At 36.9% G+C, this 25,182-nt stretch overlaps 1 protein-coding gene across 1 annotated transcript in view; it reads left to right on the top strand.

The window, feature by feature from the left end:
* Positions 1-25,182, top strand: part of Rasa2 (RAS p21 protein activator 2) — a 102,500-nt gene that overhangs the window by 63,160 nt on the left and 14,158 nt on the right. Inside the window, exons 10-19 of the mRNA XM_013506264.1 lie at positions 3,806-3,962; positions 4,767-4,915; positions 5,758-5,872; positions 6,602-6,676; positions 7,309-7,432; positions 10,044-10,150; positions 13,192-13,275; positions 14,071-14,148; positions 18,002-18,075; positions 18,977-19,083. Of these exons, the coding sequence (XP_013361718.1) occupies positions 3,806-3,962; positions 4,767-4,915; positions 5,758-5,872; positions 6,602-6,676; positions 7,309-7,432; positions 10,044-10,150; positions 13,192-13,275; positions 14,071-14,148; positions 18,002-18,075; positions 18,977-19,083 (1,070 nt within the window). The remainder of the gene's footprint in view (positions 1-3,805; positions 3,963-4,766; positions 4,916-5,757; positions 5,873-6,601; positions 6,677-7,308; positions 7,433-10,043; positions 10,151-13,191; positions 13,276-14,070; positions 14,149-18,001; positions 18,076-18,976; positions 19,084-25,182) is intronic.

Genomic DNA, 25,182 nt, shown 5'->3' with positions numbered 1-25,182 from the left:
CCCAGTAAAAAAATTTCCATGCCCTTTGCTTCTAAAGTATTTTAAAAGCAAATTGAGGGGTTTCTATTCATTTAAAACAGTGGTCTTTTCAAGAAAAAGGCAAAACAATGATATTTTGAGATTTTATATTTGTTTTTCAAGCAGATACAGGTAGGATACTTTGTCTATAGGAATTTCTTCTCTGCCAAAGAAAACTCAAGAGAACAGGTGTTGAGAGTGTGGCAGGAGTGAGCCCTTCTGGATGTCCTGAGCGCGCTAAAACAGTAGATGCATTCACATGAATAACTGACGTGACACTGCCGTAATCTCTCTTCGTAGAACAGTGCTATGTTAGGAGCATGGTCCTGGTAGTTTTGTGAGAGTAACAGGGGTGAGTTAGACCCTTCCCCCAGTAGTCTGGAGAAAGGAAAATCAAATTGCCCTCAGAGTAAACCAAAACAGTTTGTTGTGACTGGAGAGTGTGGAGCAGAATATGGAGAAATTGTTTAAGGTGGGTAGATACAGTGCTAGACAGAGGTGGAGCCAATGGTAACCAAGTAGGCAGTGATACAAGTAACGCTATCCTGCTGTGTGTGCAAACACAAGTTAAACAGTAGATGATCAGCATCAGTCAAGAATAGTAATAATAAGAATCTCAAAGAAGCAGACATGGGCAAAGCTCATTCAAGCACAGTCTAGAAAGAAAGTCTCTGGCCCAGAAGGTTAGTTTCTTTGGCAAGGCTGGTGTCCAGGTGAGAGAACCTTTTCAGATCTGCTTGTGTCTCTGTACCACACCATCTTCTGGTAGTCCCTTTTCCAAATAGCTTACCCACAGATACAAAAATGTGTGTTAGTCAAAGTAAGGAATAAAAACAGAGTGGTAAAGGGTGGTGATTATTGAAGCAACTGATAAGTATCTGGAAGTAGTGGTGAGGATGTTTTGGTTTTGTTTTTGTTTTTGTTTTTGTTTTTGAGGTATTGTGAGTTAAACTGAGGGCCTTCATGCTGAGCTAACCCCTCATGCTTTTAAATTTTTCTATTTTGAGAGCTGGGCATGGTGGTGCCCAGCCCTTGGGAGCCTGATGCCCTTGGGAGCCTGATGCAGAGCAACACTGAGTTTGAGGCAGTCTGTGCTACATAGTGAATTCAAGGCCAATCTGAACTCCACAGCAAGACCTTGACTCAAAAAACAAACTAACAAATAAATAAAGAAACAAACTAACAAACAATTTTTTTATTTTGAGACAAGGCCTTGCTAAGTTGCCCAGGCTGCACTTGAACTTCCAGTCTTGCTGCCTCAGCCTCCCAGTGTGTTGGGATTAGAGGTGTGCACCACCACGCCCCGTTTATCATTCTTCTCTTTACTTTTGTAAATGAATTTTCCATAATAAATTATCTTAGTTGCCAAATAATGCAAAAACCTATGATGTTTGGCTGTCGTATTTCTTTTTATAAATTTAGTTATTGGCTTGGTTTCAGTATATTGAGCTCCTTAGTCATGGTAGTTCAAGTTCACTTTTAGATGTACTGATAAAAGTAGGGGTCTGAATTTACAAGGCTGCAGACCATGTGCTGGAATGTAGAAGACTAACCAAAGTAATGTTCTCGTCAGAGGTTTGGTCATCAGCCTCTAGGACTTAGTGATACGTCTTTTTTCTTTTTTGGTCTTTTTCCGGTACCGGGAATTGAACTCACGACCTTGTGCTTGCCAGGCAGGCGCTGTGCCACTGAGCTAAATCCCCAGCCCCAGGACTGAGTGATACTTCTGAATTGTGTTCACTAACACGATTGTTTGAAGTTATTTCTTTGGCCATATCTTTAAATTGTATTTCTCAAATCAGAGAGTAGGAATTCTGAAAGTTGATCTTCCAAGATAAGAATTCTTCTTTTTAAGGGTAGTGACACAGTTTTCCCTCTATGGCCATTTCTGTTTTTAAATTTTGCTGTATTAATTCTCTAGTTCTCTTTTGTATTTTTATCACAGCTCTCTTAAAGCTAATAAGTATTGCATTAAACCTCTTTTCTTTTTTTTAATCTAGAAGTAATTTATTTTACATTATATTTAATAACTACACAGTAATTCCTAGAATAGGGCACAAATCGGTTTCTTTTTGGTGACAATTTTGTGACAAAATAGAGCACAATGAGACAAGTCTCCTGTGTGATGCTCAGAGCAGTCACACAAACGTAATTTTCACCTCATCAAAAGCCGAGCCTCAGAGGTACCTCCACATGATGCCTGTCAGTTGTTGCTTCATTTGTAGCTGATCTCTGCAGGACGTAGGGTCCTCACTGACCTACTGGCTGGAACCTGAAAAGTTCTCCCCGCCGAACCATGGTAACTGCTCTCCAGTTAGGTGTCTTAATCAGAAGAACCTCAGGATTGATGGACTTGGCAGTTGAACCTATCAGGCAGTTCCCAGGTCCTTAGCCTCTTAGAGGAGTCCATAGCTGATAAATACAAACATTAAATATTAAAACTACTGACATTCCTTTATAAAAAGCATTCTAACTAATAATTGAAGGAAGAATGTTAGACTTATAAAATTATGATTGTGATGATTCATCTAGACAGTGATCATCAATGGCTGCTAAGTTCACAAAAAGGAAAACAATCATACGTTAGTGCCTCTAGGTAGAACTACACAACACTATTGATGAAGTTTTCTTGCCAGAACAGCAAATCGGAGTCAGCCAAGCTTCTCGATCTATCAACATACAGGAAGTACAATACACAGCAAATGGAGAGCTGACAGAAGACTCTAACACATCATATCAGGGAAATATTTTTAATGCAGTCCCAAATGTGGACAATACTATAGAACAAATTACCTGATTTCATAGGAGTGTGAAAAGACTATAAATTAAGAGATATAAGAACACTATCAACCAAATTATAATCTGTGGACTTTATTTGGATTTCAACAAATCCTAGACAACCATTTATAATAAGCTCAGAAGAATTTGGATACTAACAATTAATAATTATTTTAAAGTAGTATCTGGAAATTATTTTAAAATAGTGTCTGGCAAGTGTGAGGTTGTGAGTTCGATTCCTGGGACCAAAAAATAAAAAATAAAAAAACTTTAAAAAAATATGACAGTGAAATGGGAGCTTGTTGAACAATTAGTCTTTTTTTTTCACAATTAGTCTTGATAATTATTGAACTTACATAATGGATACATGAGGATTCAGTATAGGACTCTTTGCATCAGTAGTGTTTTATAAAGTAAGTTGAAATTTTTACTTACAGAATTTACTTGAGAGCTGGGTTGCAGGGCCGGAAGTGGAGCTCAGTGGTGGGGCATATGCTTTGTGTGCAGTACACCATGGGTTAAATCCCCAGCACCAAAACACAAAAAGCAAAGTCACTTATGTCATCTAGGATGTCTTATGTTTCAACTAGATGCTTTTGTAAATTTCACTGGGTAAAATAAATTTTACCATTTTGTCTCTAAATCTACATGCTAATAAAACTCTTATTTAAATCCTTGAGATCTTAATTTTTGTATTATATTTTTTTATTTCTTAAAGTCTTTTTATAGCTTTTTAGTCTAGTATATAACCAGTAGTGAGCCTGCTGCTTATGAATGTCCTAACTTTAAATATTGGAGTGACTTGTTGATTTTTGTCCTTGGTTGCTTAGGTGGTTTATTCATTCATTCATTTATCCTGTATGCTAGAGATTGAACCCAGGGCTTCGTGTATGCTAAGTGTACTCTCTACCTCTGAGCTACTTCTCCAGCCCCCAGTTTATTTTTTTAATAGTGTAGGGTTTTTTTTTTTTTACTTACACTGTCTTAGATGCATTGTATTCTACTTCAGGTACTTGCTACAGCCGAGGGACAATGGGAACAAGTCATCTAAAATGGATGATCTGGGATCTCTTCGATTAAATATATGTTACTCAGAAGATTATGTGCTTCCTTCAGAGTACTATGGTCCTTTGAAAACTTTGCTGCTAAAATCACCGGATGTTCAGGTACCTTTAAGAATCTTAATTTATTTAATATGGGCATTAATACTTAATATTCATTAAATTAAGTAAATTTAATATGAAAAGGGTAAATTAATTGAAGAAACAATTTGAGATTGTCAATTCTAGTTAAGATGGTGTATATGTATATTTAATGTGTCTGATCCAGAGTACTGATTATAGTGAATACTCAATTACATCTCTGATAAGAATTTTAAAAATTAAATATTACGGTATGTCTTAGTAATTTCTCTTGTTGCTGAGACAAAATATCCAACAACTAAAGTTAAAGGAGGGAAGGTTTATTCTGGCTCACAGTTTGTAGAGGTTTCAGTCCATAGCTGGCTGGCTCTGAGGCAGGGTGGCCTGGCAGAGGGGCATCCAGAGGACAAACAGCTCATGGCAGGCAGAAGGCAGCAAATCACTGAAGTAGCAAAGCAGCAGCAGCAAGCAACAGCAGCAGCCCTCTTTCTGTCCCTTATATCCATCAAAGCTACCTGCCCTTAGGGTGGGTAGCACTCACACCCAGGGTGGGTCTTCCCATTATGAACACTCAGAACTATGCCAAACCAATCAGTGGACTGATACAGTAATCACACATCCTTGATCCCAGCATCGCACACTATAGATCCAGCCAGCTCTGAAAAGCCCTATGATTGCATAAGACTTTGAAGGAACATCTAGATACAAGCCATAACACTGTGTATTACAATTATATTTAATGAACATATTTGAATTACTTCTACAGGTTAGTTATTCAACATTTAATCATGTTTCCTTGATTTTCGTGCTTGTTTTTTACCTTTCTAGCCAATATCTGCCTCAGCTGCTTACATTTTGGGCGAAATATGTCGAGATAAAAATGATGCTGTTTTGCCCCTTGTACGACTGCTGCTGCACCATGATAAACTTGTTCCTTTCGTCGCTGCAGTGGCTGAATTAGACTTGAAGGATACCCAGTAAGAAATGTATTTTGTTAAATGTTATTAATTATGTGTCAAAATTAGGCCTTTGTTTGCCAGATTGTTCTGTAGCCTAAGTTCTTTTAAAATGACTAGCATAACTGAAAAGAACTGCCTACCAGGTAATAAAAGGCAGTCATCAAACAGTATCCATTTATAGCACGGATAACAGTTAGTGACAGATTTTTTTTTAACTCAATGATGAAATTTCTTGTTGTGTGACACAGATGTGTACCATTATACAATGCAATCAAGTGGCCTCCCATTCCCATTATAGTCTGGTAACACTTACTTTGTGCCTGCACACATGTGTGCAGACACACATGCACAAAAGAGTTTTTGGTCCAAAGCAAGACTCTACTTAAAACAAAATTTAAAACTGTATGGCCTGTATATGTTAATCTTGGTTAAAGATAAAGCTTCATAATACTGTTTTTATTTAACACATTAGCCAGCTGTAAAACATAGGCCTTTATCAATAGCAGATAAAGAATTCCAAGATAGGCTATAAAGTCAGAATTTGAAAAATAGTGTTTCATTATGAAAGAGCTTTCCAGTTGCTTGTAAAGCTGACCTAATTAAAAAGACATATAAATGTTCTTGGAAAAAAGTTGTTTTGGTTCATGAACACAATTTCTTTTTTGTTTCTTTGTTTGCTTAACTGATTTTTTTCACATATTTTTGGAAAATAATTTTAAGTTTGAAAAACCTAATGGCAACAACATTTTTGAAGCAGATTATAAAAATTACAGGACCCATGTCAAATGTGTCATACTATTGTCTTCAGAGCCTTTGTATTTTACTACACTAGTTTTCATCTATTTGTATTTCTGTTTCAGAGATGCAAACACAATCTTCAGAGGAAATTCCCTGGCTACCCGATGTCTGGACGAGATGATGAAAATAGTGGGAGGGCACTACCTGAAAGTAACATTAAAATCTATTCTAGATGAGGTACAGAATACGCACCCAGTCCTGACAGTGTACGGCCTTGTGGTAGCCCCTCTTTCACCAACTAATCTCTGATACTATCCATTCACATGTTAGGGAAGGAGTAAGGCGAATAGTATCCAGTAGTACTTCAGTAGTATGTACTATCCTGTCAATGGATTTTTACCCAAAAGCCACATTATGTAATCTACATATGTTTCTTAAGAGTTTTAAGTATATGAGAAGTACTTTTGTTATACTTCTTTAGGACAGTTGAATATGTTATCTTTGAATGGGAGTTTGAAACTGTCTTAGTTACTTTTCTCATTGCTGAGACAAAATACAAAGTTAAAGGACAGAAGGTTTATTGAGCTCACAGATTACAGTTTTCAGTCCCTAGTTGGATGGCTCCAAGGCAGGGTGGCGTGGCAGACAGGCATCAAAGAGGAGAAACAGCTCATGGCAGGCAGAAAGTAGCAAACCAAGCAAATAACCAGTTACAAGTAACCAGCAATGCGCCTCTTTCTGTCCCTTTTATCGTATCCTTACACCCGTAATCCTAGCACTGCATCGTGAATCAGTTACACACTCTAGATCCAGCCACCCCTGAAAAAGCCCCACCTATCACTTCATTAGGCTTTGAAAATATATCCAAACCAAGCCATAACAGTTAACGTCTCAGAAACATGGTACTTTCATTTTGTTGAATTATTTAGGAAAGAGCTTTAACTGAAAAATTCATTTATTTGCCAGATATGTGAATCCTCAAAATCTTGTGAAATTGATCCTATTAAATTGAAAGAAGGCGATAATGTAGAAAATAATAAGGTATGTGTTTTGTTATCTTTATAACTGCATTAACATTGGTCTTACTAGTGTTACAATCTCCATTTACATTGTATAATGCTATTTGGAGGGAAACAGTGCTGTTTATTCTTTGCACTGGTCTTCACTGTTCACAGTATTTCCTAGTACTTTTAGAATATTATTCCCCCAATAGTTTCATTTTGGTTTTGCTCTTAACTCTTTTTTGGCTGTAGTCAACAGTACAGGATTTATTTAGGCTGTGTCTTGTTGAGACCTCCATTCTGTTTTTTCAGGTCAAACTCATCATTACCCTTGGGAACTTAAAATTGTATTAGAGCCACAGATTTGCATTGCAGTGCATAATAGTGTTACAGTGTCGTGGTGCCAGCTTATCTAAATTATTTCCTTTCTTTCCCTTTTCATCCTTTTATTCTCTTGGATTTTATGAAGTTTATTCAGATATTTCCACCTTATGTCTAACATGATAAATTTAATTTATTAAATCAGGTGAGAATGTAAATTGTTAGAAAAGGGAAGCAAGGGTTTGTACTACTACATAGGGACTGTCTAATAAGTCTCACTTTCATTACTTTTTTTTAATAAAGGCTGTGTGAAAATCAAAATCTTAATGTTTACCTGTTGGACTCCTACAGGAGAATCTGCACTACTATGTGGACAAGTTATTCAATACAATTGTGAAGTCAAGTATGAGCTGCCCCACTGTCATGTGTGATATCTTTTATTCTTTAAGGCAGATGGCTACTCAGAGATTCCCAAGTAAGTGTCTTGTTTTACCGGCTGCCATTTCTTCTGCCATGTTTTCTGTAGGTATTGTGTGTTTGGTTTGTGTGAAATGTTGAATGGTATAATATTCTTTGGTTTTCAAAATGATTCTGGGGGCTGGGGATTTAGCTCAGCGGCAAAGCGCCTGCCTGGCAAGCGCAAGGTCGTGAGTTCAGTTCCTGGTACCGGAGAAAAACCAAAAAAAAAACCAAAAAAAAAAAAAAAAAAAAAAAAAAAAAAAAAAAAATGATTCTAAATTTTATATAGGACATCTGGTTTATTTTTCTTGTGATCTCAAAACATATAGTCCATTTTATTTCAATATAATGGTAAGTTTGCATACAAAGAAAAAATCAAAATCACCATTAGTTTTAACAAAGACAAAAATTTAGAACTATAATACTATGTAAGTAAACATTTAAATACTTACCAGGTTTTTCAGTATGGTAAACAAAAAAACTTCGTTACTTATACTAACTGGCCTTTCAAATTTCAAACATTCAAATAGTGATAATCTTTAAGTTTCATACAGTTGATTAGATTTGACACATTGAGAATCCTGAAACTTTGGTGGTCAGATGTTTTTACAGAAATGGTTTTCAACATGAGAAATACCTCAGTGACTTTAGAAACAACGCAGGTGAGCTGGGGACACTGGTGCGTGCCTAGCTACTCTAGAGGCTGAGGCAGGACAGTCATAAGTTTAAGGCCGACTTGGGCAACTTAGCAAAACTCTGTCTCAAAATAGCATTAAGAAGGTCAGGTAGGGGAGGAGAAACATCTCAGCCACAGCATACAGAGAATTTTGATGTACATGTTTCAGTAACTAGCATGTTTTAATTTTGCAGAAGACGCTAGGTTAAGATTTTACTTGGAAACATTTCATAAAATGATGACTTGTGATCTCTTTCTGTCAGTACTTGGAATTATTCTAATACATCATATACGTAAATAAACTTTGTATAGCTGTCTTTCCAGATCTACCTATAATGGCAGAGAGGGATAAGGCAGCTACTTAAATTGTCAGTCTTATGTGCATCTATATGAAACTCTTTACTTCCGTAGCCATTTGAAGAAATTTTGCTATTTTGTTTTTTGTGTGTGTGTACGCATTTACCTTCTGTTTAGTTTATTTACTACTAAAGTAGTGTGGTGTGGTTGTCTAACTTGTAGATAAATTCAGATCTAGTTAGCTTGGCTAATTATAATAAAGACAAGCATTTAAGTTCTAATAAGTACACTAAATCTAGTCCTTATAACAACAAGGGAGTAGAAACATTGATGTATGGAAATAAGACATGCTGGCTAAATCACATTTCTGTGTAGTTAGTCGGTGATCTCTACCCTGACTACTTTTTGAGTGGGCAGTGCTAGCCTACACTATCTGCTCTCCTCCTCGCAACATCTGCTGGAATTCATCACTGCTTCCCATTAGTTAGGGAACAAAGCTAAAGTCAAGAGGTTGAAAAACTTTACCAAGGCTCATAATAGGCCTTGGGCACAGCAGGCAAGCAGCGTCTCAGCCTGGGCCTGGCCTTCTCCAAAGCACAGCTGCTCATCACCGTGCTGTGTGGTACCCAGGGATCTTATCCTTAGATCTGCTCTAGCTGTGTAATTCTTATTTCTGTGAATAATCTAAAACATACCTTATAATATTTTTAATAAATGTAACTGTCTCAACTGTCTTATTGTCTTAACTATTGTGTCTCCATATCCACAGTAAGTAGACTTAAGTATTGATTATTACTGTAAAATATTTTCATTCTCCCTTGTTTTCAGTACCTTGTGAGTATGGGGTGGAGACAGCAGGTGGGAAGCAGATATTAAAAACAAGTTAAACAATTTGTTGGTTACCTGTTGAGTGATTATCAGAGTTAAAACTGAAACCAAGCCCAGAGACTGTCCCGCTCACCACCTGCTTCTCTACCGTCTGGTTGTTGGGTCAAGTGTTGACTCCAGTCTGATAGAAATGGTGGAAGGGGAGTGACCAGTGCCACAAGTAGTCTTCAATTCATCTGCATTTTTGCATGAATTTTTGATTAGCTTTTTAAAAGTAAAGCTATCTCCTAGCCCGGGCATGGTGGCACGTCCTGTAATCCTAAGACTTGGGAGCTGAGGCAGGAGGGTTACTGCAAGTTCAGCAAAGCTAAAGAGTGAGACCTTGACTCAGAACAAACAAAAAAGATGTCTTCTTAATTGTTTTTATTACATAGCCTTTGAGATCATCAAGATTTTTTAGAGGGAAATGGAAATAATAACCCAAAACTGAAAGCTGTCCTGTAGCCCAAGGATTCAGTGTTACCACTAGGTAGTGCTAGACACTAATTTTTGGTGAAATTTGAAGTCTCGTAGATAAGGAAAAAAGTATTTTTTTAAATTAAAATGTTTCTAAAAACCTAACAACTTTGCCTTTCATTTTCTTTATTTCTTTCAGATTTTTTAATCATAGATTTTTTTAATTTAATCATAATCATTATCATTTCATCAACTCAAGACTTATATTGCTCTCTTGCTTAGTTTACATTTTTTGATACTTTTTACTTTATCATCTTTGTTTTTCAATTCAGTGTTTTGTGCATGACATTTCACCGTTTTCTTCCTGCAGACGACCCTCATGTTCAGTACTCTGCAGTGAGCAGCTTTGTATTCCTTCGTTTCTTTGCTGTAGCCGTAGTATCACCTCATACTTTTCATTTGCGACCTCATCATCCAGTAAGTGTTCGTTCTTCTCAAAGCTTTATTCCATTTTATTTATTTTTAGTAAAACGAAGAAAGGATAAAATAAGCAAATTTCACTTGACTGTTTTCTTATAACTGACACTTAGATATATTTGGCATTTTTCTTGGCCCCCTTAGTCTTTTAGATAAGACTGAGAATGCCATTGCTGAGTAATTTCACAAGAGTGATAAAATGGTGATAATTGTTGAAGGTTGGTGATGAGCACAAAGGGGATCCGTTTTCTTCCCCTGCTGCATGTTTGTACTTTTCCGTAGGTCTGTGCCCCGCCCCGTTAGGCTTAGTTCTGATTGTGGTGGTGGTGGTTGGGTGGTTGTTAACAGGCCGGCCTCCCTGATTGATTAGAATCATCTAATCTTGAGGGTATTCTAGTGTCAGAGATGCAACGGGGCTCATTTCTGAAAATTGTAGGAATTTTTATTAGAATATAATTTGTTTCATATCTCTATTTTTTTACTGTTCATTCACCTAAGGTGATATGTTTAAGTTTTTTTAAAGCATGTAATCTTTTTGTTCTGAACTGATACTCATTTACCTAAATCTACTGCGCAGATTTACATGTTTGTTTCTTAATATTTTAAAAAATCTTTTTTTATTTTTGCTATATGTGTTTTCTTATACAATGTACTTTTACTGATTCTTTAAGCTTTTATATTCTAAATATTTTATAACCTTAACTGCTTTTAGTTGCTGACTTGTATAACAATTAATAACAAGCAACACTTATTTCGTGCTCACTTTATGCTAGGCTTTCTTCTAAGCACTTTAGTCCTTACAGTAACCGTAGGAATGAATTCTGTTATCACCCTCATGTACAAGAAAGAAAATCACTGTATAGTAACTTCTCAAGGTTCACACAACTAATAAATTATGGTTGGTTCTTACTCGATTTGAACTGGATTAAAGTGGGATTCTGAATCAGTCTGCACGTCTCCAGGTTTAACCTTGTTCCTTCCAAACGTTTAAGCAGACAGGCAGATGTTGAAGTGCCTGTGATATACCAAGAACTGTGTTCGGTCCTGGAATTGCAGTGATGAGTAGAATACTCCCTTCCTTAGGAAACTGACAGTCCAAAGGAGTTGCCCATGGAGTAAAACGGTATAAAGATGTGCAGGTTTTGAGTTAAAGGGGTTCTGAATGTGCACTCTTCCTCTGGGCACTCATTCAACTTCGTGAGAACTGAATAAAACCATCTTGCAGTGGCAGCAGTACACTCTTTCTTGCGAAAGGACAAATGTTTTGTGTAGCTACAACAGAGTCAGCTAGTGTCCTTTTGTTTGTAAGTCTGTCCTTTCGCTGTTACTAAAGCTGTACAGTAGACTGCACAGCTAACAAGTGAAAACCTATTAGCAAGATTTTGTATATAAGCAGAACTCCCACCTCTGAACTTTCGACTGTGCCTTATATTAGAGTTGGAGTTCCATATTCCTATAATAGACATTGCAATAATATCCCTCTTTCTAGTCACAATCTGTATTTTAGGTCATTATTTTCCAATCAGTATGCCAGAAGGACTGCTGTAAAGCTGTCATATAATCTTATTCTGTGCTTTTATCTCTAATTTTATTCTAACATTCTTTTGTCCTTCTTTGGTTGGTTGGTTGGTTTTTATTTGTTTTTTTACATCCCCCAACAGGGCTCAAACCACATTCCTATTTTTTAAAAACCTTTTTGTCTAGTTGGGTAAGTGAGGCAAATGCATAAGATACAGAATTCAAAATTGTATGTGGAAATTGAATGCTTCTACCTGATTAGTACCAAGTAAGGCTCTCATACAGAAACTGAGAGTAGAAAATGATCCCAGTGACCTGGGGATGCTGATACTATCAAGATCAGTGCTAGATAACAATATGTCAAACAATAACCATTGATAATTTCCTACCACTTTGTCCGTAATTTGGTAAGCCCCCCCCTTATTATGTGATCCTTCTTTTAGCTCTTTAAAATAAAAAAAATTTTAAAAAAAAATCAGTGTTGAAGGTTACATAGTAGTTATGGAGGAGAACTGATAAAAATTTTTTATATGTTACCTTTAGAAGTTGTTTAAATTTTGAGAAAATAGCATAAAGGAAAAGAAAATCAATTTGCAGAATACTAAAGAATAAGTAGGTAAATACAGTTTAATCCTAGGAAATAAAAGTGAACTTTCCTTGCTGCTAAAAGCTTAAAATTCAAGCACATACCTATGCATGCACATACATACATGAATGAATGATTTTTTTAATAGACACTCTTGTGAAGTTTCATGGTAGCAAGAAAGAATAAAAAATGATTGGACCATCTTTCTCATTATATTCATGCATTGTCTCATTGATACCTGCTTCTAAGACCCAGCCGAGGCTGATTTCTTCAGCCCCTTAGTTTGGTTACATGCCTCTGTCTTGTCACCAGTTTAGACTGGGAAGCTTCACTTGACATACAGGCAGCCTGAAGAAGAGACACAGAGCTGTGGAATGTCTGACATGTCTTTATTCAACTGTTCAGCTCAGCTCAGCTCGCTTGATCTGCTTAGCTGATGAGCCATAGTCCTTCTGTCCACCTGCTCTTGAGGGCCCCAGCTGGCCCTCATGGAAGTCCACATTTATAGCAAAACACAAAATAGTGGCTGAGTGCCGGTATTGACCTTGGTGTTATATAAGTTATTTACATGGAGACTGCGAGGTGCACCTGTGCTGGAGTTCTGCTGACTTGGACTTAATGTCTCCCAGAACCGTGCCCAGCCACCTCCCAGTCTGACACAAAGTGTGGCCATCTTGGGCTTCAGTTTTCCTTACAGCTTCTCTTACTTGTTTCTGTAGCATCCTTAGTGTCTGTCTGTCTGTGTCTCTCATGGAATTTTCGTAGTCTCTTAACTCCTTAATCAAGTGAGTTGTGCCTGGCCTTACCTAGATTTTGCCTACAGTGGTTATTTGAATGAACATTTTCAAGTCACTGTTTAGAGCCAGCTCTATTCTATTCTTTATAAATTTCTGTATCTTGAAAACTTAAGAATTTTGGCCTTTTTTACATTTTTTAGGATGCACAGACAATTAGGACCTTAACTCTCATCTCAAAAACCATTCAAACTTTGGGAAGCTGGGGCAGCCTGTCGAAAAGCAAAGTAAGTCTTTACATCTTTTTTTTCTCTCTTTTTACCTTTCATTTTATTTTTGCAGTACCTAATGATTATATTCATCACAGGGAGCTGATACATGTACTTTGCACATTTCTAAATGTTACTGTGTATTCTATAATTCTTTACTTATATCCTTCCTAATTAAAAATGAAACAGTAGCACTTGTGTCTGTTTTTGTCTAACTTGTGGACTAAGACTTATGCAGGTCCAAAAAGTAAAGCCTCTTTTGCAACCCAGAACTTACTATCCAGTATGAGTTTTGATACCAGGAGGAATACTGCTGTTAGGCACAGTGGTGGTGCAAGCCTTTGGTCCTGGGACTCCTGAGACTGAGGCACAGTGAGACTCTACCTCGGAAGACAAGGCAAAAACAAGATTATGACAACCTAGTAATACAGATTAAAGTGATGAGATGTGTTAATTTTTTTTAAAAGCCACTGGATTTGATCCCTAGTGCCCCCCATTCATCTATCTGTCTATGCAAAAGCTGTCCTTTAGGTAGTTACCTATTAAAGAGGTATCTTAGTTACCTTTTAAAGAAGACAGTTTTACTTATCCTTATTGACCTGAGAGTGGAAGGGAACCTAGTAAAAAGTATGCTGTAATCACCTAACAGCTTTCCAAGAAGTCTTTATACCCTGTATGAAATTCATACCCTGTAGCCCCTGGAAATACATAATTAAATCCTTTTAGCCTTTAATCCTCAGTTTTAAAATACTGTTCATTATTTTCTCAGTGCTCTACTTAGTGTATATAAATCCTGTGTTTGCTTTTCCTTAGTCAAGTTTCAAAGAGACATTCATGTGTGAATTTTTCAAAATGTTTCAAGAAGAAGGATACATTATAGCAGTTAAAAAGGTATGTTGTTTTTTTTTCGTGCAAGTGTTACTATGTCTTATCATACTGCATGGGGGAAATAACATTTCATATTCTAGGAATTAGTTTCCAGTTTAAAAAAGTATGGCCCTGCTATCCATCAAAAGGGTTCTCTTTTTTTTTTCCTTTCTTTTCTCACAAAAGCTAAGTTTTTCTGCCATAAAAATATCTTTAGGGCTGAGGATATAGCTCAGCAGCACAGCACCTGCCCGGCAAGCGTGAGGCCCTGAGTTCAATTCCCAGTACCCACAAAAAAAAAAAAAAAAATCTATAAACAAATCTTAGCAATAGCTACTTTTGCCAGTGCCTTAGTAACACAAATTACAAATTTCTGGAGTTAAGGTTTCTCAGTAGCAGCATTATCAATTTAAGGCCAGATAATTCTTGGTTGTGAGGGGCTAGCCTTTAGTTGTAGGATGTTTAAGCACCCCTGAATTACGTATGAGTGGTGTGTCCCCAGTTTTGACAGTCAGAAATGCCTCCAGACATTGCCAAATGCCTCCTGAAGGACAAAACTGCCTTTGAGAATCTTGGTCTGGGGTAAAGGCTTACAATGATACTTGTTATATAGTATAGGTACAAGTGCATTTAATGTAAATGTTACTAAAAAGAAATGTTACTAAAAGAAAAGTTACTAAAAAGAAAATGTACAGAAGGCCACAGTATTGAGCTGAGTGTAATGGTACATGCTTGTAATTGTAGCACTCGGGAGGCTGAGGCAGGAGTATTGTTGCAAGTTTGAGGCCAATCTGGGCAACATAGTGAGTTCAAGGCTAGCCTGAGCTACAGAGTGAGACCCTGTCTTAAAAACAAAACAAAACAAAAAACCAGAAGCCTACAGTTTGTAATATCCTAACATGAAACATATATAAAAATTACTGTACATTAAGTCATTTGTACAAAATATAGTATTATTGTGAATCTGGAAAGTTTCTGAAGAAAAGTTATTTTGAAGTACATTTAAACAAGATTTGAAGAAAATGCTATATCTTATATAACAATCCTAACTCTGTAAATCCAAAATAGCAAGGCCAAATTTTAAAGACTACATTCAGTTTCTGCAGCATGATTAGCAGTTGATGACCAAAAGTATATTTTGTTTAAGTATTCACTTGGACTTTTAAAAAATATACTTTTAAGATCCTCAAAAGGATTTCATAAATGAAAATGATGATTGAAAAAAGTAAAGTCATTGGATTTTTTTTTTCACGTAGAATAGTGTAAATTCAACCAGAAAAAATTTTTAAACAATCATCGAAGTCTTCTTGAGAAAGTTGTTCAAGAGAATAAGCAAAGAAAAAAATCTACCCTTTGTTCTTAGGACAGTATTGAAACATTTATAGGACAGTGTAGGCAGAGGGTTTTTTTGGTATTGGAAATTGAACTCAGAGCCTCTGTCTTGCCAGGCAGGCACTGTACTCACTGAGCTACATCCCTGGCCCTGTGTGCAGACTCTCTTTGGCAAGGTTATCCTGTCTTGTTCTGGGGATATTTTTCCGTGGTTTGCAATCTAGTCCATGATAGCACCTGATTATTTTCCCTTGGATAATCAGAATGTGGAGTTAATAATATCAGAGCAGAGCGGATTTAAGGGTGCCAGGAGTTCAGTCTGTAACTGATCTTCCCTAAATCATCCACTCACATGCTGATGGACTCACACCATAGTGTGCTTCTGTCTTAGATTTGATTCTAGACTCCTAATCTGGCATAGGATATTCCCCCTAATATCTCAGTTTTCTTGATTGTTTGTTTACTCTTTAAGTCTGGACATATGCATTGCTAGAAATTGCAAACACCTATGAACCCCAGGTTCTCATTTTATATTGACACCCTCACTGGTGACATTGACTTATCAAAAAGAGAAGAGATTATACTCTAAATACACAGTAAAACCTTAGTTTGTGAACATAATTTGTTCCAAAGACATGCTTATAATCCAAAGGACTTGTATATCAAAGCAAATTTCCCCACAAGAAATAATGGAAACTCAATGATTCTTTCCTCAACCCAAAAATATTCATATAAAATGATTATAATACTATAGTACAATACAGAGTCATAGAGAAAATACAAAACATAAAGAAAAAAAAACCAACTTGCACTTCGGCAAACCTTCGTGGCTAGTGTGAGGGAGGAGGGTTATGGTATAAGATGACTTTCACAAGGAAGTCACTGCCCTGTCCTTTGACAGTTGCTTTTGCCTCCTTTTGAGGATTTGGTGGAATTGTGACATTGTCATTTAACAGATTCATCACTTGCACTGCTGCAGCCTCCTTATTCAGGTGGTGCTTTTCTACAGACTGTTGCACTGTTTCCCATATTTCACACGTCTCCCTAATCCTATTTGAAGTGAGGGATTCTTCTGCCCTTTCCTTGTCCTCCTCTATAGATGAGATCTCTTTGCAACCTCTTGTTGTTGGGACAGGGTCGCTCACAGTCCTGCAGTGAGAGGGACGGGGGACCACTCGGTCACTTGTGGTCATGTAGCATTCGGCATCACGTACTACTGCTATTGCGAGACATCATTCATCAAGTGAAAAATAATTAGAAATGTTCGCTCGTCTTACAGAACACTCGAACAAGTTGCTTGCAATCCAAGGTTTACTGTACTAATCCCCACAGAACTTAGGAAAGTAATCTGGAGAGCTCTTTATATAGGGTGACCATATAATTTGGTGTCTATACCAGGATACTTTTAAGAATGAAAGTATTGTTAATGACAATAAAGTCATTTGAGTAATGTATTATTCCAGGACGATAAGTATTGGCCTGATAGGTAAAGTCCTGAGCAAACGGGTTACCTATGGTCACCCTCCTAACTTGTTAAATAAATCATTTACTTCAAGTAAACACTAAGAAATAAAACATGTAAATAACTGTTATACTCTATCAGTTGATAGCCCATCTCTGAGAACTGAAAATGTGATGGGGTATTTCTTTAGTTCCCTTAGATACTTGCACCTGCATTTTCACATAGGATACAAAAAGAGCTCTGTTGCCGGTTTTTCATTTACTAAGCTCCCCATAAATCATACATGTTAATGTTTCTGTAAGCTCAGTATACAAATACTCACAGGAAATACAAGCCGTAAGTAGCTTCATGCCAGTTTCACTTAATTTACACCCTCCAATGAAGTTACCATAAATCAAAGACAGAAAAAGCATTCTACATTCAGAACTCTATAGGTCAGGATTACAGTTAAGGATTGCAGGCTAAATTATTTCTGTGGGAAATGTACTTGGGGATTTAGGTACAGTAATTTACTAATGAATTTCTTAGAATACTTGGCACTTGACTTCTTATATGATTTTGTTTTTCTAAATTACTACAGCATGAACATCTCTAATCCAAAATGCTCAAAAATATTAAATGCTCCAGTATCTTAAACTTTTTGAATGCTGACATGATGCCACAAGTGGAAGATTCCACAGGTGACCTTGTATGATAGGTCACAGTCGAAAGTGCAGGGGTGCCAAAAGTATTGTATAAGGTTACCTTCAGGCTGTATTATAGCATTGTGTATCTTTATATGAAACCGAAACAGATGTCATGTTTATACTTGATCCCCCCCACCAAGGTAATCTCACTGTGTATAAGCAAATATTCCAGAATCCCCCTAAAAAATCTAAAATCAAAAACACTCTTGTCCTATGCATTTTGGATAAAGGATACTCAACCTCTGATATGTATGCTCTTTCTTTCTTTCTTTCTTTTTTTTTTTTTTTGCATTCTCTTTATTAAGGAAAAACTTCCAATATAATCAGTGATATGTAAGATAAACTTGAGTTTTTTATGATGTACCTTATTATAATATTTGCTTACTTTCCTGTTCAGTTCTTGGATGAGATTTCATCTACTGAAACTAAAGAGTCCAGTGGAACAAGTGAACCTGTGCACCTGAAAGAAGGGTAATTTAATGAAATTAGACATGAAAATCATGTTTTAGTATAGACATTAATTAGGTACAAATGCATGGATCTGAGAGTAGGGAAATCTTAAGTTTTTATTCTGTGCTAAAACGGCCTAAGTCACATCAGTCAAGTAAGTCACCTCACAAGTATCACCTTACAAAGTGTCAGATGGGCATAATTCCCTGTTCATACAATCTCAGTGTAGCAGTTGTGGTAAAATAAGTATTAGGATACTTTGAAAAAATTAACAGCACTATTCAGTTTTAGAGTGGTTATTATTGGAAATGAAAGGGGAAATCACTTATATGGCTCTTTTTTATTCTACGTAACACAGTTTAAAATATGAATTGAAGACTTCATTCCCTTGGTCTAGCCAAAATGAGTACAAGAGTCACTGTCTTGGTTACTTTTTTCTCATTGTTGAGACAAAAACCTGACACCCAGAGTGAAGGAAGGGAAGGTTTATTCAGCTCACAGTTTGTGGAGGTTTCAGGCCATACTTGGCTGGCTCCATGGCAGAGGGCAACAGTTCATGGCAGCAGAAAACAGCAAAAGAAACAAGAGCAAAAAAGACAGAGTAGCACCAAGCAAGCCTTTCCCTCCCTTATGTTGTATGCAGGGTACCCACCTCAGGGCAGGTATAGCGCTTAGACCCATAATCCCAGCACTGGACCATGAGTCAATCAGAAACTCTAGAGGCCTGCCCCATGACTACATGAGGCTTTGGGGGACATCCAGACACAAATCATAACAGTCACAGATGGCAAAAACATTTTCATAAATTGAATATAGTTCTACATTATTATGTGTGTCATTTAAAATTAAAAGACAGTCCTTCATTTTGAATGAACTTTTCTTAATCTTTGTAGCTAAATGTTTACCTTCATTGTCTTGGCAGTGAGATGTTTAAAAGAGCTCAAGGAAGAACTCGAATTGGAAAAAAGAATTTCAAGAAACGGTGGTTCTGCTTAACAAGCAGAGAGCTCACCTACCACAAACAGCCAGGTAGTTGTGCTTATGCTTTACAGAGGGTTTTTTTCCTGGGTTCTCAATGATAATTTCTGGTTTTTTTCTTAATGTGACTCTAGTGAATCCTTTCACAGTATTAATAGTTTATAGTTTTTCACCGTGAAATATACATATTAAGAATGAAGTTGATACCATGTAAATTAGCTTTTCCTCGCACATTGAATTTCTTGTACTTCTAAAAATGACATTAATTCAGGATGTTCTGCTTCCTTAATATCTCTGATAAATCCCTGGTTTTATAGTCAGTATGTAATGAGCAACTCCCAAGCCCCTTCAGAGTTGGAAGTTCTTTAATTCTCAGAGCCAATTTAGTAAGAGTCAGTATCAGTAAATGAGAATATTTTTGTGCTCCATTAGACAGTTCCAGGTAAAATTTACCACAGTCGTACCATAGATTGTGGTCACTGTACAATTGTCAGATTCATTTTAGGCTATTAGCCAAGCGAATCGCAAGATGAAAGATTTGATAATTTGTCTTTGGAAAAGACATGTCTCAAATGGGCTACCTGAGTAAGATAGTCAGGTGTCTGATTTGAGAGCTGGAGCAAGGCAAAGTGTGCCCTTCTGTAGACTAAAATTGTACATAGAATCTTTTTTAGAGTTTATTCCTTTGGGATAAAACATTATCTGTAGAAGGCCCTTAGCTTCTTATTTTTAGCAGGTAGAATTTAATATCAGAGATAGTAGCATCCCATTTATCCACATGATCAGGATCCAGAGATGTTCATTTAAACAAAATGTGAATTAAAGCAAAAATTAAAATATAAACAAAAGATACATATAAACCCCCAATCCTTGTATATTTGAGGTTTTTGTTTTGTTTGTGGTGGTGGTGATCAATCCCAGACCCTGGAGGTTATTTGCCAGTCTTGTAATAGAAAACCATGATCTTTTCTTGGAATTTAGAGAAATACAGATTGGGTTTTGTCTTTGTCTTTTTTTCTATAGTATACTCTTTTTTTTTTTTTTTTTCCGGTACTGGGAATCTAACTCACGACCTTACGTTTGCAAGGCAGGCGCTGTGCCGCTGAGCTAAATCCCCAGCCCCTTAGGTAGTATACTCTTAATGCACCAGTTTTCAAGGTGATTTCTCCAAAGTAAATCTAGGACTTTAGATACTCAAAGAGTAATCCAAGTACAGACTCTTTTTAGATTTTTAGAGTAGCCACTCTGATCTTTTATTGTTGCCTTATGCCTACATAAGTCAACTTTGTATGGGTGTGGGTCTTCTTTTTTTTAATGCAAAACAATTTCATAATCAAATAACAAGAAAATAACCATAGTTATTACACTGTGTATCATTTTCTTCATGGTAGTTACTTAGAGCACAAGACATAAACCAAAAAAGATTCTCACAAAAAGAAACAGTAACACAAATCTTTCTTTTCAGTGAGCTAAGATAAACTAGTAGTATAAATGAAACCAATTAGCATATATATTGAAATATTTTTAAAACAATGGAATTTGCAATTTGGGAAGTATTTTATCTTTTCCCTGCTTCCTATTTATCTCTCTTCTGTTTTGCTCTTTATTTGTATATATGTATACCTATATGTATATATCTGTTTATGTGTTTCTCATATAAGAGAAACCATGTAGTAGTTGAACTTGTGTGTCAGATTTTTCAAAGCTGTTGCCTGATCTTTAAATAAATAATGAACTTCTTCACAGAGGGCATTTATTTTAGCCCTGTACATAATACTTAGGTAAATTATAATTACATCATGGAGAACTGGCATAAATAGTTTTGGGAGCAAACTGTGGACTTCATAAGTGAAAACAGCCTAGCCAGAGAGGTGCTGGCATACCTGAGCCTAGTCTAGCAGCCACAGATACTCAGCACCCCATACGCATCAAGAAATGGGCAGTGTTAGCCCACTAAATCTCAGGCAAAAACCTGTTAAGACAGCTTCCACTCTAAATTCTGAAGTGATAAAATAAGCATCAGACTTAAGGTCCTTTCAAGACAGTAGTTAAGTGCCGTTCTCAAATTGTAGAATGATAAGAAAGAAATTTTTTTTATTTATTTATTTTTAGGAAAGGAGGTTCTCACTATGTTGCTCAGGCTGGCCCCCATACCTGGGCCCCAGGGATCCTCCTGCCTCAGCTTTCCATGTAGCAGCGTCTACAGTCATGCACTGCTGCACTGGCTAAGAAAAATGTTCGGTTTCATAATTCTTCAGGAATGGCCTAGCCATAATATCTGCATATGTCCAATAAGAAACAGAACATAATGTAGTTTTAAGCACACCGATGATTTGTTATAGCTTTTAATAGTCAAGTAAGTAAAGCTCAGCAGGCTGTATACTTTCCCTTCCAGACATTTTTAAGTTCAGCATATTTGAGCATATTAGAAGTTATAGTTTATATTCTACATAAGTGTTCTCAGCTATGGATAGCATAGGTACTTATTATGTGTACATTTCAATAACATTTTAGAGAAAATAGTTCTGTATGAATAAAAGTTATTTTTTCAAATTGAAAACATTTTCTACTGTAAAACTATTCTAAAGGTTTTTTTGGTTTATAATCCCCTTTAGGAATTCAGTGATACCTGTGGGCCCTTTCTTCTAGAAAACTACATGCACAAACATAAACGCAGTTTTCCGTATAGTTTCAGGGAGTTCATAGTCCATAAGTCCATGGACCCTAAATCCATCCAGTTCTTAAGTTTAAACCTCTGTGTAGTGATTTTGAGAGGATAAAATTATATAGAATTAGGCTGCATAAGTATGAAATAGACACATTAAAGCTATACTGTTTTCATGTCAAAGGAATTAGACCTATGAGATTTTGAGGTTGAGGGAGTTGTTTTGGTTTGTTTTTTCAAAGCCTGTAGTTGTAAGCATCCATGTCTTCTGTTTTAACTATTTTGATGGATTTTTCCAAAATATGTTACATGCTTTCCTGTCTTCTAAAAAAGAATTCATTGAACGTAAGTTAACATTTTTCTAGTTGATTTGAGGCTGTCATTGATAATACATAGTTCTGTGACTTAGAGATGCTTTCAGCATTGCTGAAGCGGGTATGCAGCTGTTTATTCTCGCTCAGTGCCTTTACTCCCCAGCTACGTGCCTTGGACTGCTGTGCTTGTTGTGTTCCCGCTTTCTGTAGTTTCTCTCTACTCTTCATGGTCAGGCTGTCACCTTAATTTCTTGTGCTGTCAACAAACCATTATATAGCATCTTACTCCTGCCCCCATATCAACCTCTATATCTTTGTACTGCTTATGTACAGTAATGAGGGAGCAGATACTGCCTGTTAGAATTATGCATAAGATTAAAAGACTGAGTGATGCTATCAGGACTTTCCCTGTGAATACAGTGCGTAGGCTTTGTCTTCCTGGATGTTGAGGTGTTTTCCTTCCTGTTTCCTTGCTGTTTTCTGATAGCCAGGACCGCCTGTTAAGTATGTTTGCTAAGTGACGGTGGTGGTGTCTAAAAGAATGCCTCCCATATTTCCTGTAACATAACGCTAAGCCACTGAGCCTTTCATTCAGTCCTCCTGCTGCACAGTAGTATTCTAAACCTAGTATTTCAGCCTCTTAGGATCAGTAACATGGTCTCTTCTCAGTTTGCTGGGAAAGGAATTAATAGAATTTTTTTTCAACTTTAAGGATTTTTCTTGAAATTGTTCAATTTTTAAATGTATACTTGGGTAGCTGTTGTCAAGCAGTGTTGAGCAGCTGATCTTCAGTACAGGTAACTTTATGTCTGGCAAATGAGTGTCGCTCAGGCAACTATCAGGCTGATTACCCTGGATACCTTTTATAGGTCTGCACGATGATTATGATTTTATATTTCCTGTAACGCAGTCGTCTTCGACACAGAAACGTCCTCCTAGGTGTATGCTGGCCTAACTGAGTTGTTAATGTGCCAGCCTCTTCGTGTCTCCTTCAGCCTCAGCTTGTCCATTGTTACCTTACCGAACGAGCTCTTGTAGTTCCTTTAACTTGTGCTTTTTTATGTTCATGTTTCCTTATATGCTCTATCCAGACATCTCTTTCCTTCTTCATTTGTGTGATCTGGTGTCCTTTAAGCCTTAGATGAAGTGTCAGCTCCTTGCAAAAGTCATTTTAAGCCTCCAACTACCTCCATTTAGCTATTTCCGTAACGTATTTTTTAAGCCACCTTAGCAGTAACATCTGGCACACAGTATGGCCATTACTTTCATCTATTACATCCTCTCACGTGGAAGATCCTCAGTCATAAGAACCATATCACTACTGGTGTCATAAAGCTACAGAGCTTAGTAAATACTCTTCAAAGAACACCAGGTCTTCCAGCCTTTTCGTTGCTGCCTTTCATGCAGGGTGTGTCTTCCCCAGTAAGTCCATCATCTGTACCCAGAACTATGCTAAACCAGTCAGTGGACTGATCTAGTATCACATGCATGATCCAGTCACCTCCCCAAAGCCCCACCTGGGAGCACAAGAGCCTTTGGGGAAACATGTAGATAGAGCCGTAACAACTTGGTTCTCACCTACCTGTACATTCACACACGGGGCTCTGCTGGGCATTTTTCTGTGACATCTGAAGAACAAAGTACATCGCTGACATACATTTTCAGTTCAGTGTATATTTTGTTAAGGACCTACCCTGCACCACACACTGTTCTAGGTGCAAGAGAAAACAGTAGTGAACAAAATTTAGGCCTTAGTGGAGCTTACAGTTTAGTAGTGATAGACAGTAAGCCAAAGGAAAGAAGGGAGAGAAGAGGAAGGAAGGAAAGAATTACAGTAATCCACAGGAGAGAAAATAATGACTTGGACCAGTTGGTGCAGTGGAAGTTGTAAAAATGAGTCACATTCTGGGTCTGTTTTAAAGATAGTGCTCAGAAAATTTGCTAGAGGATTAGATACTAAGAATAAGAGAGACAAATCAAGAATAGCTGTATAAGGATTGGCCATGAGCAACTGGAGAGATAAAGTTGCTATTTAAAAAATAGATACATGAATTCTGAGAGTTTGTACTAGACAGTCTCATAGATAGTAAGTATAAATCTTAGCCACGGTATATCAAAACAACTCATTAAAGAATTTCACCGTTGCGAAAAAGGAATCATGCAGGCTGACATTTATATTTACCTAGCTTGCCTCCAACCCCTAAAAGCACTTCCTGCTTGCTGCGTGACATGCCCAAATTCAAGCAGGAATCGGATTATATTGGCTCAAGGTATCAAAGGATAGAGTTCAGGGCTACCAGGAAGGCGGAAATTGGAGAGACATAGTGGTGTGCGTAAGGAACCCCCTTGAAGTCCAAGGGGAAACTCCAAGGAGGGTAATGAAAAGTGATAACTGGAAGATTTAAAACGATGAGTACAAAGTTCAGCCTCTTCCCTCCTCAGGGAAGAGAGTTTGGAATTTTACTCAAGAGAGGCTTAGTAAACATGCCACAATTTTATAATGTATTTTTGATTAGTGCCTATTAATTTTACAGAATACTGGGTTTCAATGTAGTATTTTCATGCATACATAAAACTTGATCATATTCACCCACCCATTACCTTACACCCCACACCCTACCCTTTATTTGATTCCCCATGTCTGATAATAATCTCCCTTCTACTTTCGCATCATCTTTAGATTCCACATACTAAGGAAAATATGCAATATTTGTATTTCTGGGTCTGGCTTATTTTGCTTAACATGATGATCTCCAGTTTCCCATTTTCCTGCAAATAACATAATTTCATTCTTCTTTATAGTTAGATAATATTCCATTCTCTACACATATCAAATTGTCTTTATTGATTCATTTCTTCATGAGCACCTAAACTGGTTCTGTATCTTGACTATTGTGAATTCTGCTGCAATAAAACATAGGTGATGTAGATATCCCTATAGTGTGCTACTTCTTCTGGGCATATGTCAAGGAGTGTTTTAGCTGGGTCATATGATAGTATATTTTTAGTTTTTGAGGAACTTCCATACTGATTTCCATCCTGGCTGTATTCATTTACGTTCCCACCCAGCAGTATAGAAGGGTTCTTCTTTCCCTGCATCCACATCAGAGACATATCGGCTATTACCATCTTCATCTGTTGCTTTTTGTATTCTTGGTGATAACCACTCTA

This window comes from Chinchilla lanigera, unplaced genomic scaffold (assembly GCF_000276665.1).
Source record: "Chinchilla lanigera isolate Chin_1 unplaced genomic scaffold, ChiLan1.0 scaffold00107, whole genome shotgun sequence".
In the NCBI taxonomy this organism is placed as follows: Eukaryota; Metazoa; Chordata; class Mammalia; order Rodentia; family Chinchillidae; genus Chinchilla; species Chinchilla lanigera.
The sequence above is the reverse complement of the archived record's forward strand: the minus strand, read 5'-3'. Positions and strand labels throughout refer to the sequence as shown.